The sequence below is a fragment of the Apis florea genome, unplaced genomic scaffold, assembly GCF_048593485.1.
Source record: "Apis florea isolate Af1SG1 unplaced genomic scaffold, ASM4859348v1 contig_3791_pilon, whole genome shotgun sequence".
Classification (NCBI taxonomy): Eukaryota; Metazoa; Arthropoda; class Insecta; order Hymenoptera; family Apidae; genus Apis; species Apis florea.
This window is the reverse complement of record NW_028256855.1, coordinates 96,427-110,876: the sequence shown is the minus strand read 5'-3', so window position 1 is coordinate 110,876 and position 14,450 is coordinate 96,427. Positions and strand designations below refer to the sequence as shown.

The following is a 14,450-nucleotide window of genomic DNA, read 5'->3' as shown; positions in this document are numbered from 1 at the left end:
GAAGATGAAGGAGCGGAGTGAGCGAGGGTTGCCAGGGCAACCACCGTCGAGAAACCCTCTCTGTCGTTGCCAGGGCAACCTTCGTCGACCGACGATCCCTAAATATGCGCCACCGGGCCAGAAGTGGCGCGAAAGAGGGTGGAACAGGGTGAGAAGAAGAGGCGAGTTGTAAGAAGAGGGAGAATTAGAGGCGGTAGAGAAAGAGAGAGGGAGAGACGGTGCCTCGATGGCACTGGTTGGCGGAAGGAGCGTGTGATGGTGGGTTTGGTAACTGTTACCAGGGAAGGTGAGGAGACCCAGTTAATTACTAAAGCGTTTTAATCGTCGGCAAAGTTCCGACGGCACTCAGGAGTCCCGGCCAAAAGGGCTTCGGAGAATGTGGCGGCTGTGTAAATTAGGAACTCGCCAGTTTCTCCGTACCGCCGACTACCACTGCGCGCCACTGTTCCACCAAGTTTCGGGGAACGCGGTTTGAGAAACGGATGGATTAGCGGTTAACACGGAGAGAGATTTTTTACTTTTCCATGGAAATAGAGAGGGAACGGAGAAGGGGATCGAAACGAAGACCAAGAGTGAATTTTTTATTTAGAAATTTATTACACGCGAGAATAGGAACGAAGAAATAAATATTAAGATAAATCGCGAGTGCGAGTGAACAAGTTTGCAGCGATAATTTGTGAAATACACTCGACGAAAAATCGATCTGTTGAAAAATTTCCGCGTAAGGAAACGATTGAGAAAAATACTGCGCGATAACGATCGAGTTCGATCTCGATGAAATATCGAGAGGAAAATTCAAATTTTTCCATTTGATTGAAAGACAAACGCGCTCCTCCGCATAGACGAGGAAGCGGGGGCCAAAACCGAGAGCCATCCTTTCGTCCCGACGTTAAATAACTTTGCTTAACAAGGTGCCGCCGCTGTAAAAAGATTACGTAAGCGGTAATGGCCGCCGGCTCCTCCTAAATTCGAGAGAACGAAGAGTTCCATCCGGCGAGAGTTCCACCGCGAGCCGTGGAAGAGAGAGAACACACGGGAACAGAAATGGCGAACAGCGTGGCGGCAGGGTGGAGGGAGAAGCGACACGACGAGCCAGGTGGCGGGGGTTAATTTTAATTTCCTAATTTTTCCCACCCCGAGGCGCAGGTAATTTCCTCCCCAGAAGAGAATAGATGTAATTACTTAACGCCTCCGAGCTCTGAGCTCCTCTTATTAAAAGAGGATCGTGCCCTCGAGGGCTGGAGGGGTGGAAGATACGCCTCTGGTGGGGTGGTGGGGGGAGAAGTGGTGGAGGCACAACAATCGTCGGGAGAAACGATCGCGAAGAAAGGGAAACGTTGTCGGCCTCGTTCCATCGAAGATGGACAACGTTGGTCGACGGTTTCTTTCCGTTATACTTTCCATCTTCGAAAGCATCTCCCACTTAACTCTTCGTTCCGATCTAAAAAAATTTATTTATTTATTTATTTATTTATCCCGTCCCATAATAAAATTTTCCTCGAGCGCGGAGAAAATATGTATGTGTAAGTGCATATTTACAAAAAAATAGATAAATATAAACAAATAGAATGAAAGAGAGAAAAAAATAAGCGAAGGAGGAAAGGAAAATAAGAGGAGGAAATATGGAGGACGATTTTTCCCGGAGAAGAAAATTTCTAGCTTCGAGGAAGAGTGTATCTGGCGGAATTGGAGGCTAAGGTCGAAGCTGTTGGCCAGGCTTCTCGAGCCAGGGGTGGTTTCCCCGAACGCAGTGGGGAAGGGAGGAGCCATCTTGCGGCTGGTTTCAGGGCAGCCACCAATTGATTCATCCCCACCAGGGTGCCTATTACCGGGAGGAAGGGGCGTCGATTCAATTCCAGGGCAAAAAAACCGTGCACGAGGCGGAGTTCGCCTCGTAATCCATCCGTCCCCATTGGCCGGGAACGGAGTGGCACCCGTGAACCCGCTATCCGGCCGGCCAATCGGGCGCCTCTGGGTGGCGATCCAAACCAGTTTCAAATCCATAGACAGAGGGGAGCCGTTGACTTCGCTCGGCAGCCAGATAGTGCTGTGCCGTTGGCTCGTGCCGTAGTGGTCCTAAACACACTAACAGGTCCTTGCCAGGCCGAGGAATCCCTGGAATCCGCTCGTCGCGCGAATTGGCCGAATTCGAACCACGCACCCCGCCGAAACACCCCTTTTTTGGTGACTCTAATCTCGTCAGCTGATCAGTGTTTTCGTGGCCGGCCAATTGCGTAACCTCAGGTGCGATCGCATTGTCCAGCCGTTGTCTTTAACAAGTGTCATCTCTCTGACTCCAGTGATATTTTGTTTGACCGAGTGTGTTTTTACCGAGATGATCCGGTTTCACTTGGTGACTCTTATAAGTTCGGTGCGTTGAGGGAAGATGAACATTCGGGACGAGGATTGGACAGGTTCTTAGACTGATGGGGTTATAACCTGATTTTTCGAAGAAATTGTTTTCAGTGACTGATATGAGTGATAATTGTCGGGAAATCGTGACGGAGAAAGGGCCGAGAGGATTGTCGAGATTCGTGTTGACGAATATTGACTCGAAATATTGCTCGAATAAACGGACAGTTTTAATCGTTTCGTGGAATTTAAGATTGTTGTTGTGAAATTTATCGAGGACTTTGATAAAAGGAAGAAACGAGTAAAAGACTGAAGAATTGAGATTAAATATAGCGAAAGAGCAGAAAATTCGTTAAAATCCTTCCGTCGAAGGATCTTTTGAAAAAGCGAAAAAGACTTGGTTATCACAGATAGACAGGATTCTCTAAGCACGCTTCCCGACGGCTGTCGACTTGCCACAACACACGTTAACACAATCGTCTTCACATCTTCGCCAACCATTGATCACCGACAAATATGAACACCATTTTATCCACGTATCGCAATCTTTAAAATCTACATTTATTCCAACATCAAATCTCTCGTGTATATAAAATGTAAACAAACGAAGCATCTCCAACAGTCTATACTCGACAAAAATTTAACAACAATAATATCTCTCGGGCCTTCGAGCGTTCCAAGAAAAACTTCACAACATTCGCCAGTTCATATGAAGCTGATGGAAGCGCGGCCTCGTCGCTCGTAGTGCGTCATCGAGCTCGGAAGGATATAGATGCAAAATAAGTGAGATCTCTCCAGTGGAGAGAGAAACAGTCGCCACGTTGGTACCAAACATGGTCCTGGAGCCAGGAGGTGGTCTGTCCTTCCCACTGCCTCCTGGTAGCGGTTCCGCCGGTTCCGGTGGTTCCCTGCTGACACCGGCCAGGCTGTTCCAGAGGGCGACACCCGTGTTTCCGTTCCACCTGGCAGGATGGCCACCCCATCATCCGGTCCTCGGCCAGGTACAAAGCCAGGTACAACAGACGATGCAGGCCCAGCATCAGGCGGCGGCTGCCGCTGTCAGGTTCCTCAGTCATCATCATCCTCATCATCCGCATCCGGCACTGGGGAACCACCCCCTGGTGCCGGCGATAACTAGCCACCATCCGACCGCCCATCATCTTCATCACGGTGCCGATCACGCCGACGAGGATGACGAGAAGAAAGGTAAGTGGCCTTTATTTTTCCTCCTCCTCCTCCTCCTCTTCTTCTTCTTCTTCTGTTTTTCCTTTTCTTTTTCTTTCTCTTTTTATTACAGAGTTTATTACGAACGTTGTAGCCAAAGTGTTTGGAATAATGAGCGCGGCAGATGACGTTTGTTTGTCGGTGTTTTGATTCGTAGGTGTTTTTTCTTTGTTAGAATTTTCTTAGATTAATCGAATTAATGACTCTGTTCGTTTGAGATCAGGTAATTATCGGGGATGAAATGGAAATCGATCTTTCTGTTCTCGTATCGTGTTTTTTTTTTTTTTTTTTTTACTTTTCTAGATAGTTTGGTATATTTTAGAGATGCACGTTACGAGATTGTTTTAATTTCGTTCGTTTCTCTTTGGTCGTTTTTCTAAGGGTGTATTTATAGTATTTATGCAGAAGATACGTGTCGATTTATTACATCGGTCGGTTTTTAAAACCGTTTCATCGGAGGGAAAAAGTGGAATAATGAGTTAAGAGAGAGAGAAAGAGAGAGAGGTATCCGATCCACTTTTGGACTAAATTGAAACTCAATTTCGAATTCATTGCCAGGTTTCCTTAACTAACGATAGTTTGCATACTTATGCTACGATAAGCTGCAATTTTGAGGCAAATAAGATAGGGAATCTGCAGATTGCTCGATAGTTTATTGCTCGATTTAACTAGGAAAATTAAACTGTTACTCCGTGCTTCTAATCTTGGCTATATTAAAATAGATTAGAAACTGGCTTCCTCGCATATTTGATAAAATGTCGAACGGGTTTACGAAGGAAAAATTCAATTAATTGTCTAATAATCTCCTCTCGAATCTCAACGGATGATATTTGCTTTTATGAAAAAAAATTACTTTAAATTTCGATGTTTTTTTTTTTTGCGGTAAATAATTGTTCCGTATTAGGAGAAAATTATCTTCAATTTGGTTAAAATTTTTTTTTTACTGAAAAAATAAATTTTTCACTCCACTTGGTTATATCGAATCAACTTGTTTCTCGTACTTTTTCCCCTCCGCGTTATTAATGCATACGATGCGTGGTTTAAAATTTTAATAGGGGCTCGAGAAATAATTTCATCTATTACGAGATGGAATCGTACGTGGTTGTTATATTTCACGAAGTGTAACTCGGTTATCATTTTGCACAGCGGCATAAACATTATTGTTAAGCGTCTAGTGAGTCAGGCGTAGCGAAGTGATTATCATAAGCCGGATTATTTATAATAAGTAAATGCGCCGGAATGTCTCGCGTTAATATTTTAATAAACGTGATATGGAACCAGTTTCGCGTTTCCAGCTTAGTTGCAATGATATTTCCGATATAATTAAAAAAAAAAAAAAAAAAAAAAAAAAAAAAACGCTCTTCGACTGATGCATTATTTTTCGGCTATTGGGAATATATGAATTTCGCAAGTTTCTTTAAATCGACAAGAAGTTAGTGTAAAATTTTAAGTATAGTAATTCCTAGAAAGAAATAGGTTTTACCGACCAAACGTGTTAAACGGGAATTATTAAAAAAATTAATAATTGCGACATTAATTAATACGAACATTATAAAAATTATGACAACGTTATCCATAAAAATGTGAAATCTTATGATTAACTTCCTCTTTGAGCCTTTCAGAACCAAAATCATTCGCTGGCTTATGGAAAAAAATTTCTATTATCAATTTTCGAATAAATTGACTGACACTCGTCCATACCTTAAAAATTTTTTATAAGTTTACAAGAGGAGAAATTAAATAATAAAAATGTCTTCTTTGAAATCTTTTTGCATCTTGTATGCATTCTAATTTAAGAAAAAATTCTGAAATAAGTAAATAAATAAAGAGATTTACCTTTCACTTAATTAACAAATAATCAAAAGTTCATCATCAATGTGTTCACAACGCGAAACGAGGAGGATTATACAATCGGACATTCTCGATCACAGTTCAATCCCGGCCACCCCAAACACCCCAAATAGCCCATTCGAATCGAATCTCGAGCCGCACGCGCGCTTCTTCCTCCGTGTATCGGCCTCCAGTTCGAACGTATTTCCAGGATACGTTCGGAAAATGGTCTATAGGGAGTGTCGTAACACGGTCAATCATAAGATCGTTCCTGACGAGCCCCTGGGATCGCTTACAGGGTTAGCCCCAATCCGCAACGCCCTTTTTCCACCCTTCCTTCCAAGTTGACGGCCTGAAATCACGTTTCGTGTACGAGATCGAGGGTGGAAATCTGTTTTTTACGTGATCCCATTCATGTCCCTAACGCTTGTTTATACCTCGAAGGGAGCGCCACTTAACTCTCTCTCTCTCTTTCTCTCTCCCTCTCTCTCTCCACTTTTCCATCTTTCTCCCTCAAAACTTTTTTTTTTTTTTTTTCCCTCCCCCGGTTCCGTTTCGTTGGAAACTTGCGTAGAACCGTGGCGATCTTGACCATATTCTTGGCAATGATTTCTGTTTTTATTTATCGATGGCGGATGACTCGTCGTTCCAGAATATTATGATCGAATCATCGAAGATTTACGAGCGTCAGCTTCGTTCGAAAACAAACTGTTCGGTTTTTTTTCGATGGTAATTTTGTTGTTAAAGTTCACGCGATATTCCGGGTTATTCGCGTGAATTCTCGATGATTTTATTTTTTTCCTCCTCCTTTTTTTTTTTTTTTTTTTGTTTTCTTTCCCTTTCCGTGAAATATAATGTTTTCGTTATCGAGTCTTGTATGCTTATCAATTTGAATGGCGAATAATATTTGTATAATATTTTTCCACGTTCTTCTGAAAAATGATCGTTTTACCGATATCTTCAATCATTCTAAAAATCTGAAAATATAGTTTCGATAAGTAAACAGCTGTTCAATTAGAACCGCTAATTGATTCGTCGATTTCTGCAATAATTCCATCGATCTGTAATTCTTAAAACCAATTTGCGGAGAAACTGTATTAGATTAAGAAAAAGTTGAAAGAGTTTTAAACTCGCCAATGTTCTTTCAAACATTCATTCGCGAGGATTGTTAATAAATTAAGAGAAGAGAAAGAGAAAATTTCACAAGATGAAGATATTTGGAAAACGATGGAGAAGGGAAGAAAAAAGAGGGAGGACAAAGAGGAGCGGTTCGAAACTCGCAATTCTTTCGAGCGTTTTCACAGCACGCGGCGCGTTTAAAATAATATTCTCTTTCTAATTTTGCTAATGGGCCAACGAACGTAGGCAAGCGTGAACGTAAAACGCGAACTGCATGTGCGCAACCTAACTAATGAGTTCCTCGAGTGTTGAACGTAACGCTGTTTAAGATAAACGTGTCACGTCTGACAGCCGTGAGAGATCAGCACCGCGAGGTGTCTCGCTTTCTTTTCATCCTCTTCTTTCCCAACCTTTGAAACCATCTCGAACGAGCATCTCGTTTCCAGCTAATTTATTGGTCATTGCAATCAATTTTGAACGATTAGGGAACGAGTCGATCGAATGGCCATTCGTTGCAAATTGATTAGGGAATGCTGGATGCGACCTGTCTTTCATTAACAATAACGATATTTAATCCATGAGTTCTTTCTTAAATTTTTTTCATTATTCGAATTAATTATCCGGTATAAAAAAAAATATATATATCAAGAAAAGGGAATAATAGCTATATAGCGCAACGTCGAGATATAATTTCTCAGACTATCCCCCCATTATTTTCTCCGGTGAATATTATTAAAGATATCTCTTTAATAATTCGTTGATAATTGATAAAAAGGTATAATAGACGAGAAAGTAACCGGCAAGAAACTGGAAAAGATATCTCGGAGGCACGGTCTCCCATTTAATTAGACGGGGGAGTAATCGAAGTTCGGACGTCGATAATCGGCTGGTGGTTTTATTGTTTTTCACCGCCGGTTTTATTTTAACGTTCCCTTACCGTGTTTTATTCCATTTTGACGGGAAATTACGTGAAATTTTCGTATTCGATCTCCTACGACCAATTAATTCCGAGGGACTGTTCACGACGAGTAATTATTGTGAACTGATTATAGTCCACCGTCTCGAGTTATTGAGTTATTTTAGTAATAAGGATAGCTCGAGGAAATTGATCGGTTTTCGTGGAATTGTAATTGAAGACTGGTTTCTTTGATGGGCCACTGTTTGATAAACTTAAAATTAAATATGTTATTTTTATTTATTTTATTTTATTTTATTTTTATTTTTATTTTTATTTTTATTTTATTTTTATTTTTATTTTTTTTTCTCTCCTCTTTGAACGGTTTCAAGTAATTTCAGTAGATGTGGTATATAGTGGTGTATTTTTGATTTTTCATATATTATTTATTTTCTCGGTATATTATTACGGAACAGTTATTTATCTCGTTAAAAACATCGTCGTGAAATTAGATTCTTTTAGAAGTTTATTGAAGGTTATTGAAGTTTTATCACGTTGTTGGTAATAAGTTTGTGATTATTCTATTTAAAGAACAGCCCACCTTCGCAATTCTAGATTTACGATTCTTGTTATTTGAGAATATTTTTATGTTTCTCAGATATCGTTATCTCCAGGCTTTATTATCTATTTTCTTATCTCGAAATGTTGTTGAAATATATTCTGAATTTGTATATTTTTAATACTCAATAATATTAATGAATTAACGAGTCGAAGTTTTTTCTTTTTTTTGTGATTTACAGACTTTTATTTCATATTATTTTTACAATTTTGTATTAAATCAAATGGTTACGCGAGTTTTTAACTTTTAAAATTTACACAGTTTATTATACAAACTTGTTAATTGTCGTGAAATAAATCATCAATCCGAATTAATAAAAACTTATTAAAATTTCAATATACCTTGTAACATCTTGATAATTATAATACTCGCAACATTTCAATATTTATAACGTGAAATAATATATGAAATATCAAATATAATATACATCATTACTTATATAACAAAATTAGCTCTGTTAATTAGATTATTCGATTGTATGAATATTTATATGAACATTATTATCATCATCCTCCATATAATAATGTTCCTAATAATGTTGATTAATCATTAGAAACATCTATTTATCATCTTTTTATTAAATCTTTAAATTAAAACACTCGAATTTACTTACTAAAAAAAAAAAAAAAAAAAAAAAAATCTTCTTTCAATATTGTTTAAAATATAAATTAACTGAATAGAAAAAATATTCAGGATTAAATTGATTCTCCTTCAATTTGAGAAAATGATAAAATCACTACTAGATCGCTTCATCCATAATTTTTTAATTAAAATACACATCCTGTTCCTCCGGGCAGTGAAAAATAGACAACTTTCGAACTTCGTAGCATACATATTCGTGGGTATTATATTCCATTTATAATTAAAAAATTCCATTCGGATTCGAATACATCGGCTACCTAAATTCTCTTAGCTAACATCCCGTGACGATGGATCCGAGCCATCGTCTCGAAATAAAACGTGTTTAGAATCGTTTCTGAAAACCACGATTCTAAATCAATCTTTTCATAGTTGACCCTCCCAGATCGCGCCTAATCTATTTAAACCGTGCCATTTAGTCGCCGTTTAACAAGCACGCGAGATAGAACGTGCGAAAAATTGCGCAAATTGTTTCTGTAAATTCTCTCTATTTTCTTTCCTTCTTCCTCCCTTTCCTTCTTTCCTCCTTTTTTTTTCCCCCCCATTTATTCCCGCGACATGCCGCGATCCGTTGTAATTACAATTATAATTAAAATCTGAATCGTTAAGATTGTTTTCTGATTAATGATTCGATCCGGAAATATCTTAATATATTAAAGTTTTCGGTATTAAATCGAAATGAACAAAATGAAAGGAACAGAGGAGAAATCGAAGAGAAATTCTCATTTGGAGAATCTTTCTTTCTTTCTTTCTTTCTTTCTTTCTTTCTTTTTTTGTAATCCGTTCATTTGAAATAATTCCTGTTAAAACGAAACAACGTTTGAAAAGTACGTTTCGCGTTTATCTAAAGTATCGAAATAAATATTAACAACAACCTCTTTTTTATAATAACGTTTAACGTTAACTTGTAAATATGGTCTCGACCATATTCCCGTTCGACAAAAAAATATTAACGCGATAAAAAAATTCGTTCTGTTTTATTAAGAAACACGCATCCCCAAATCTCTCCGCATGCAAAACGAATATTGATATTTTCACGTTCAATTGGCGTATCGTATCAATCCTCTTAATTACTTCCCTCGCATCGGGAAAGTAATAAAGACAAGCCGTGTTCACGTGTTACAGAACGCGTTATATTCTCTCTATATAAAAAGTTTTAATCGAACAAACAAATTATCATTCCCCTCCCCCCCCCCTCTCTCTCGTTTTAAACCCGATTAAGAAAAAAAATTCCCGCGAAATATTTTTCCTCTCCCTCTTTCCAACACAAGTTGGCCAAGAGGAGGAGGCTAATTTTACCATGGAAAACAGGGATCAATCGCACGGTTAAACGAAGCGATCGAAGGGACCGTTTATCCGAATCGGATCCGATGGAATCCAATAATTTCCTCTTTATTAGCGGCGCCCTCGAGCGTCCCTCGAGCTAATTACGCCAAATATACATTATAGGAAATTAACGGTGGGAGGATGCACGGTTCGGCCAGTGACAAGCGGCTAATTAATATTCGGGATAAAATGCGGACAAACCGGTGAGAAAGCGGTCGAAAAGAGTGGAATGAAGCGCCCCCGCGTACAGGAACGTTGCACAATGGTGTGACGAGGTCATACAGGGCATCGTCGTTGGTTGGAACGTTGAATCGGTTAAGGTCCAGGGGTTAAAGTTTGCTCGTTATCGGGGGTTGCGCCGTTCTTCTGGCTTCTAATTCGCTTTTGGGTTTTGGACAAACACGTTTCTGGTTTGTTCGAAGGGATGTTGCAGTTAATTGGAGCGTGTCCGAGTTTGTTCACCTTAATTGCGCGAGTTTGGAGAAATTTGCGGGGCGGCGCGATTACGACGCTTTTGGGCGTTGACGTTAATTTTGATTCGTTTATTTCTTTCCTTCTTCTTCCTCTTCTTTTTTCTTAAGTGGAAAAAGTTGTAGTGGTTTCTTATGAAAACTAGTTTAGAAAGTTGCGAATAAAATAACAATTTATTAAAAGTAATAATGCACGCAGAAGTGCATAGGATTCTGCCCACACCGGTGGAATTTGTCGAAGAGACGGGAATGTTGGTGTGAAATATGTGGAGTATTTTTACGAAAGAAAGAAATTCTTCTTCTTGTTTAAAAAATTGGTTCACAATTCACTTGATATAGAATAATATAATATAATATATATATTCATTCAATTATCGTAATCAAATTCGAGGAATACGTATCGACCCCTCCGATCAAACGTCTTCCCAACATCTTCATTAATCGCACGAAGAGCAACGCGCGCGCGCGCGCACACCTCTCATTTCGAAGAAACGCGGAGCAATTTCCCTAACACGTACTCCAGAAGGCGAAAAGGGCCGAAGAAAAGTCTCGTTTACATAATTGTCCAGCGATAGGATGCTCGCACGTAGTCGCGTGCGTACGCTTTACACGATCGTTAAACTTTTTCCTTCTCTCTCCCTCTCCCTCTCCCTCTCTCTCTCTCTCTCTCTCGCGATCGTTAGAGCAGGAAAGGAGAAATCGTTGCCCTTTTGCCGTCGGTACACGCCTATCCGGTGTTTGCTCCTCGGGCCGGCTTCTAAATCGCGGCGATCCGTCTTGATCGCTCGATCCACGGCCGCGTTCGTGGAAATTGCACGATCCGCTGCGAGCAGATTACGTGGAAACGCGTGAATAATGACCGGTTCGCGACACCGAGGCGAAACCCTCGCCAGATGAAGTCCTCTCATGCCGACGATGAAAGCGGGAACGAGCGAGCGCCGATCTGTATCGCGTTAATTTCTGACCGAGTTGAATTTCTGCTCCTTCTCCGTTGCTCCCCATGATTGATGACGCTTCGAATTTTGCTTTCGAATTTAATTTCGGGGGGGGGGGGAGATTTTCTTATTTCGCGCGTCCATCGTTATTATTTTGGAAGCTCTGGTTTCTTTTTATCCTGCTTAAAATTTTTCCCAAAAGGTTCGATTGATGCAAAGTAAGTTTTGGAAGGAATTGGAAAAGTGTGGTAAAAATGAAGGTGTTTTATCTTGTAATTTTTTAAAAGTGAGAGTATGGATGGATATTGTGGGATTTTGAATGAAATTTCTTTTTTTTTTTTTTTTTTTTTTTTTTGTTTAATTTTATAAGTCATTTTGGGACACGCGTATTGTTCTATTATTAGATAATTATCATTCCATCCCAAACAATTGAAGTGAATTTTAACGATTCGTTTTAATAATCTTTATTTTGTTCTTCGAATTTCAAGAAAGAGGGGAAAGAAAAAGAGTTGGTTGGAAATTAAAATTTGTTCATTGAAGATACGTGATACGTAAAATTGCTATTTTGCAATGTTTTTTTTTTTTTTTTTTTTTCCCCGATGTTTAAGATAGAGAGGAACGAGTTATCATGCTGCGCTGTTAGTTTAAAACCTTGCACGTTTACGATGATGGATCACAGATTGAGACGTAACGCAGAGACATGTTGATAATGTGATTTATTCGAGCTTCCGTAAGCGATCTCAACCGAGGATCGTTAATTCCAAGTTTCTTTTTTTTTTTTTTCTTATATATATATATATGTCCTATCGTGCTTCCATCGATTCATCTTCCCCATCACTTTCATCCAGCTCGACAAATCAGTGGTTTTTGTGTCAACCCGCCTAATGCTAGTCCGTTCGTTTCGTCTAATCGTAAAATAATGACAGGATGCCCAACGATAACCGCTTCTGAAAAGAAGCCGAAGTCATTTGGATGCCGTGAAATAAGAAGCGACATTCCTTCAACTTATTAACCTTTTGCGATGGTATTGGATATAAATATATGGGCGTTGGTTCGAATTAATTTTTTTATTTTTTAATAAAAAAAAAATTTATTTATTCATTTCGAGAAATTCGAAATTTTTAAAAATTCGTTTAAAAATACGAAACTTTACGAAAAAATATATCTGTCTCGTCTTTATACTTGTTATAGCATTATATTACTATATTTTTATTCTCCTATCAGGAAGGAAAAAAACTTTCTCAAAATCTCAATCAACTTTCAACAAAAATAATAATAATAATAATAATAATAATAATAATAATAATAATAATAAAAAAATCACCTCGTTCCTCAATATCTATAAAAACATTTTATACACACTTCATTCCATTTTCAATTATTCGTGATCTCTACGAAGATTGTTTAAAAGAAAAACCAAACTTTCTCAAAAAAATCTCAAACGCATAGAGAAAAAAAAAAAAAAAAAAAAAACACTTCGCTCGGTATTCTTCTTATTTCCTCGACGATTTATAAAGAGAATAAAAATACCCACACATACACATCCTTACAAATTTCTCAGTCGTTCACGATCCCTTCCAGGATCCTTCCATTCGACGAAAGTTGAAATGGAAAAGCGATAATGGCCCCTGTTCGACGATAGAGAAGAATCCTGGCGATCGTACGTAAGAGAAAAACGCGTGTTTCACTCCCCCGTAACAGAGTTGGGGGGGTGTCGAAGGGGTCATAGTCGTGTAGAAAAAGGGAGAAAACGAAGCCGGGGACGGTTCTCCGGGGTAATAACTTAATTTAAACTAAACTACAGTTTAATAATTCTCGGCCAGGTCGGCCGTGGAGGATGCAGCGGGCAACCAGCAATTTCAGAGCCGTCGTTAACTGCCGGTCGTTAGTCCCTTTTCAAAACTTCTTTTCTTTCTATCCCTCTCTTCCCATCTCTCTATCCATCCCTCTTTACTCTTTGCTCGTTCTCCTTTCGTTTTATCCCCTATTCCAAGCTTTTCTCCTCCTTCGTCTTAGCGCTTAGGGATCTCTTCATTTTCTACCTTCTTTCTCTCTCTCTCTCTCTCTCTCTCTTCCTATCCCCCTCCTTCCCTTCTCCCTCTTCCTCTTCCTCTGTATCAGCAACGCTGGGCACTGGGTGTTACTTACCACTACTACCAGTGATGTTGAAACGACGCGGTTGGGTCACGAGTTAATTTTCGAGAGCGTGGTTTGCGTGTGGAAACGTGAATCTCGCCACGGGCCCCCAAGAAACGCGAGAGAGCGACCGACAAATTGAATCATCCTCGGCCTTCGAGATCGAATTCCTCGAGATGGCGTTACCAGTCTCTGTGCTAGGCAACCAGCCACGTGACCTTTCTATCCTTCCACACGATTTTTCTCACGATTCTCTCTCGTGAATCGTGGCGAATCTATGAACGATCTATGAGTTTGGATGCAAGTTGGATGGGACGAACGGTTTTGGAATTTTAGTTTACGATTGTAGATCATATTTGTGCGCTCACAGAATGATTTGAGAGTATGAAGTATCGTAGAAGATAGGTTTGGCATTGAGGAAAAGACTATATCCTTTTGTGGATCGTGATAGAATATAGATTGTAAGATATGGATTTAAAAAGTTTGAAATAAATGTAATAGATAATTAGATTTTTATTGTATGTATAAGATTGATGAAACGTGGATACAAGTGGGTTAATTTTACTTTCGAAACGAATGTATTTGGACTTTTATAGATATTTTTGTATTCAGGATATTTCATGCAGGAATATAGAGATTTTCGACATGTCGAAGAGATATATTTTTGTTTGTAGACAAAAAATGTGGAGATTAACGTAATCTTCAAATTTAGTAATTGCGCAGATGTGTTTCACGAATGTAAAAACTGTTGATTTCTTTCTTTACTCGAGTTATCAAATTTTAATTGGTTTGAGAAACATTTCTGAACCTCCATCACCTTTTGTGAAATTCTAATTATCAAATTAAATTTTCAACTTGTTCTACTCGACTCGAAAATTTTCTCTAGCCTTCCTTTTAACTAATTG

General features: G+C 39.1%; 1 protein-coding gene across 1 annotated transcript in view; it reads left to right on the top strand.

Annotated features, from left to right (window-relative positions):
- The first annotated feature begins 3,038 nt into the window (after positions 1 to 3,038).
- The window catches only part of LOC100866774 (uncharacterized), a 47,251-nt gene continuing 35,839 nt past the window's right edge, over positions 3,039 to 14,450 (top strand). Inside the window, exon 1 of the mRNA XM_003694992.4 lies at positions 3,039 to 3,558. Coding sequence (XP_003695040.1) covers positions 3,186 to 3,558 — 373 coding nt within the window. The 5' untranslated portion in view covers positions 3,039 to 3,185. The remainder of the gene's footprint in view (positions 3,559 to 14,450) is intronic.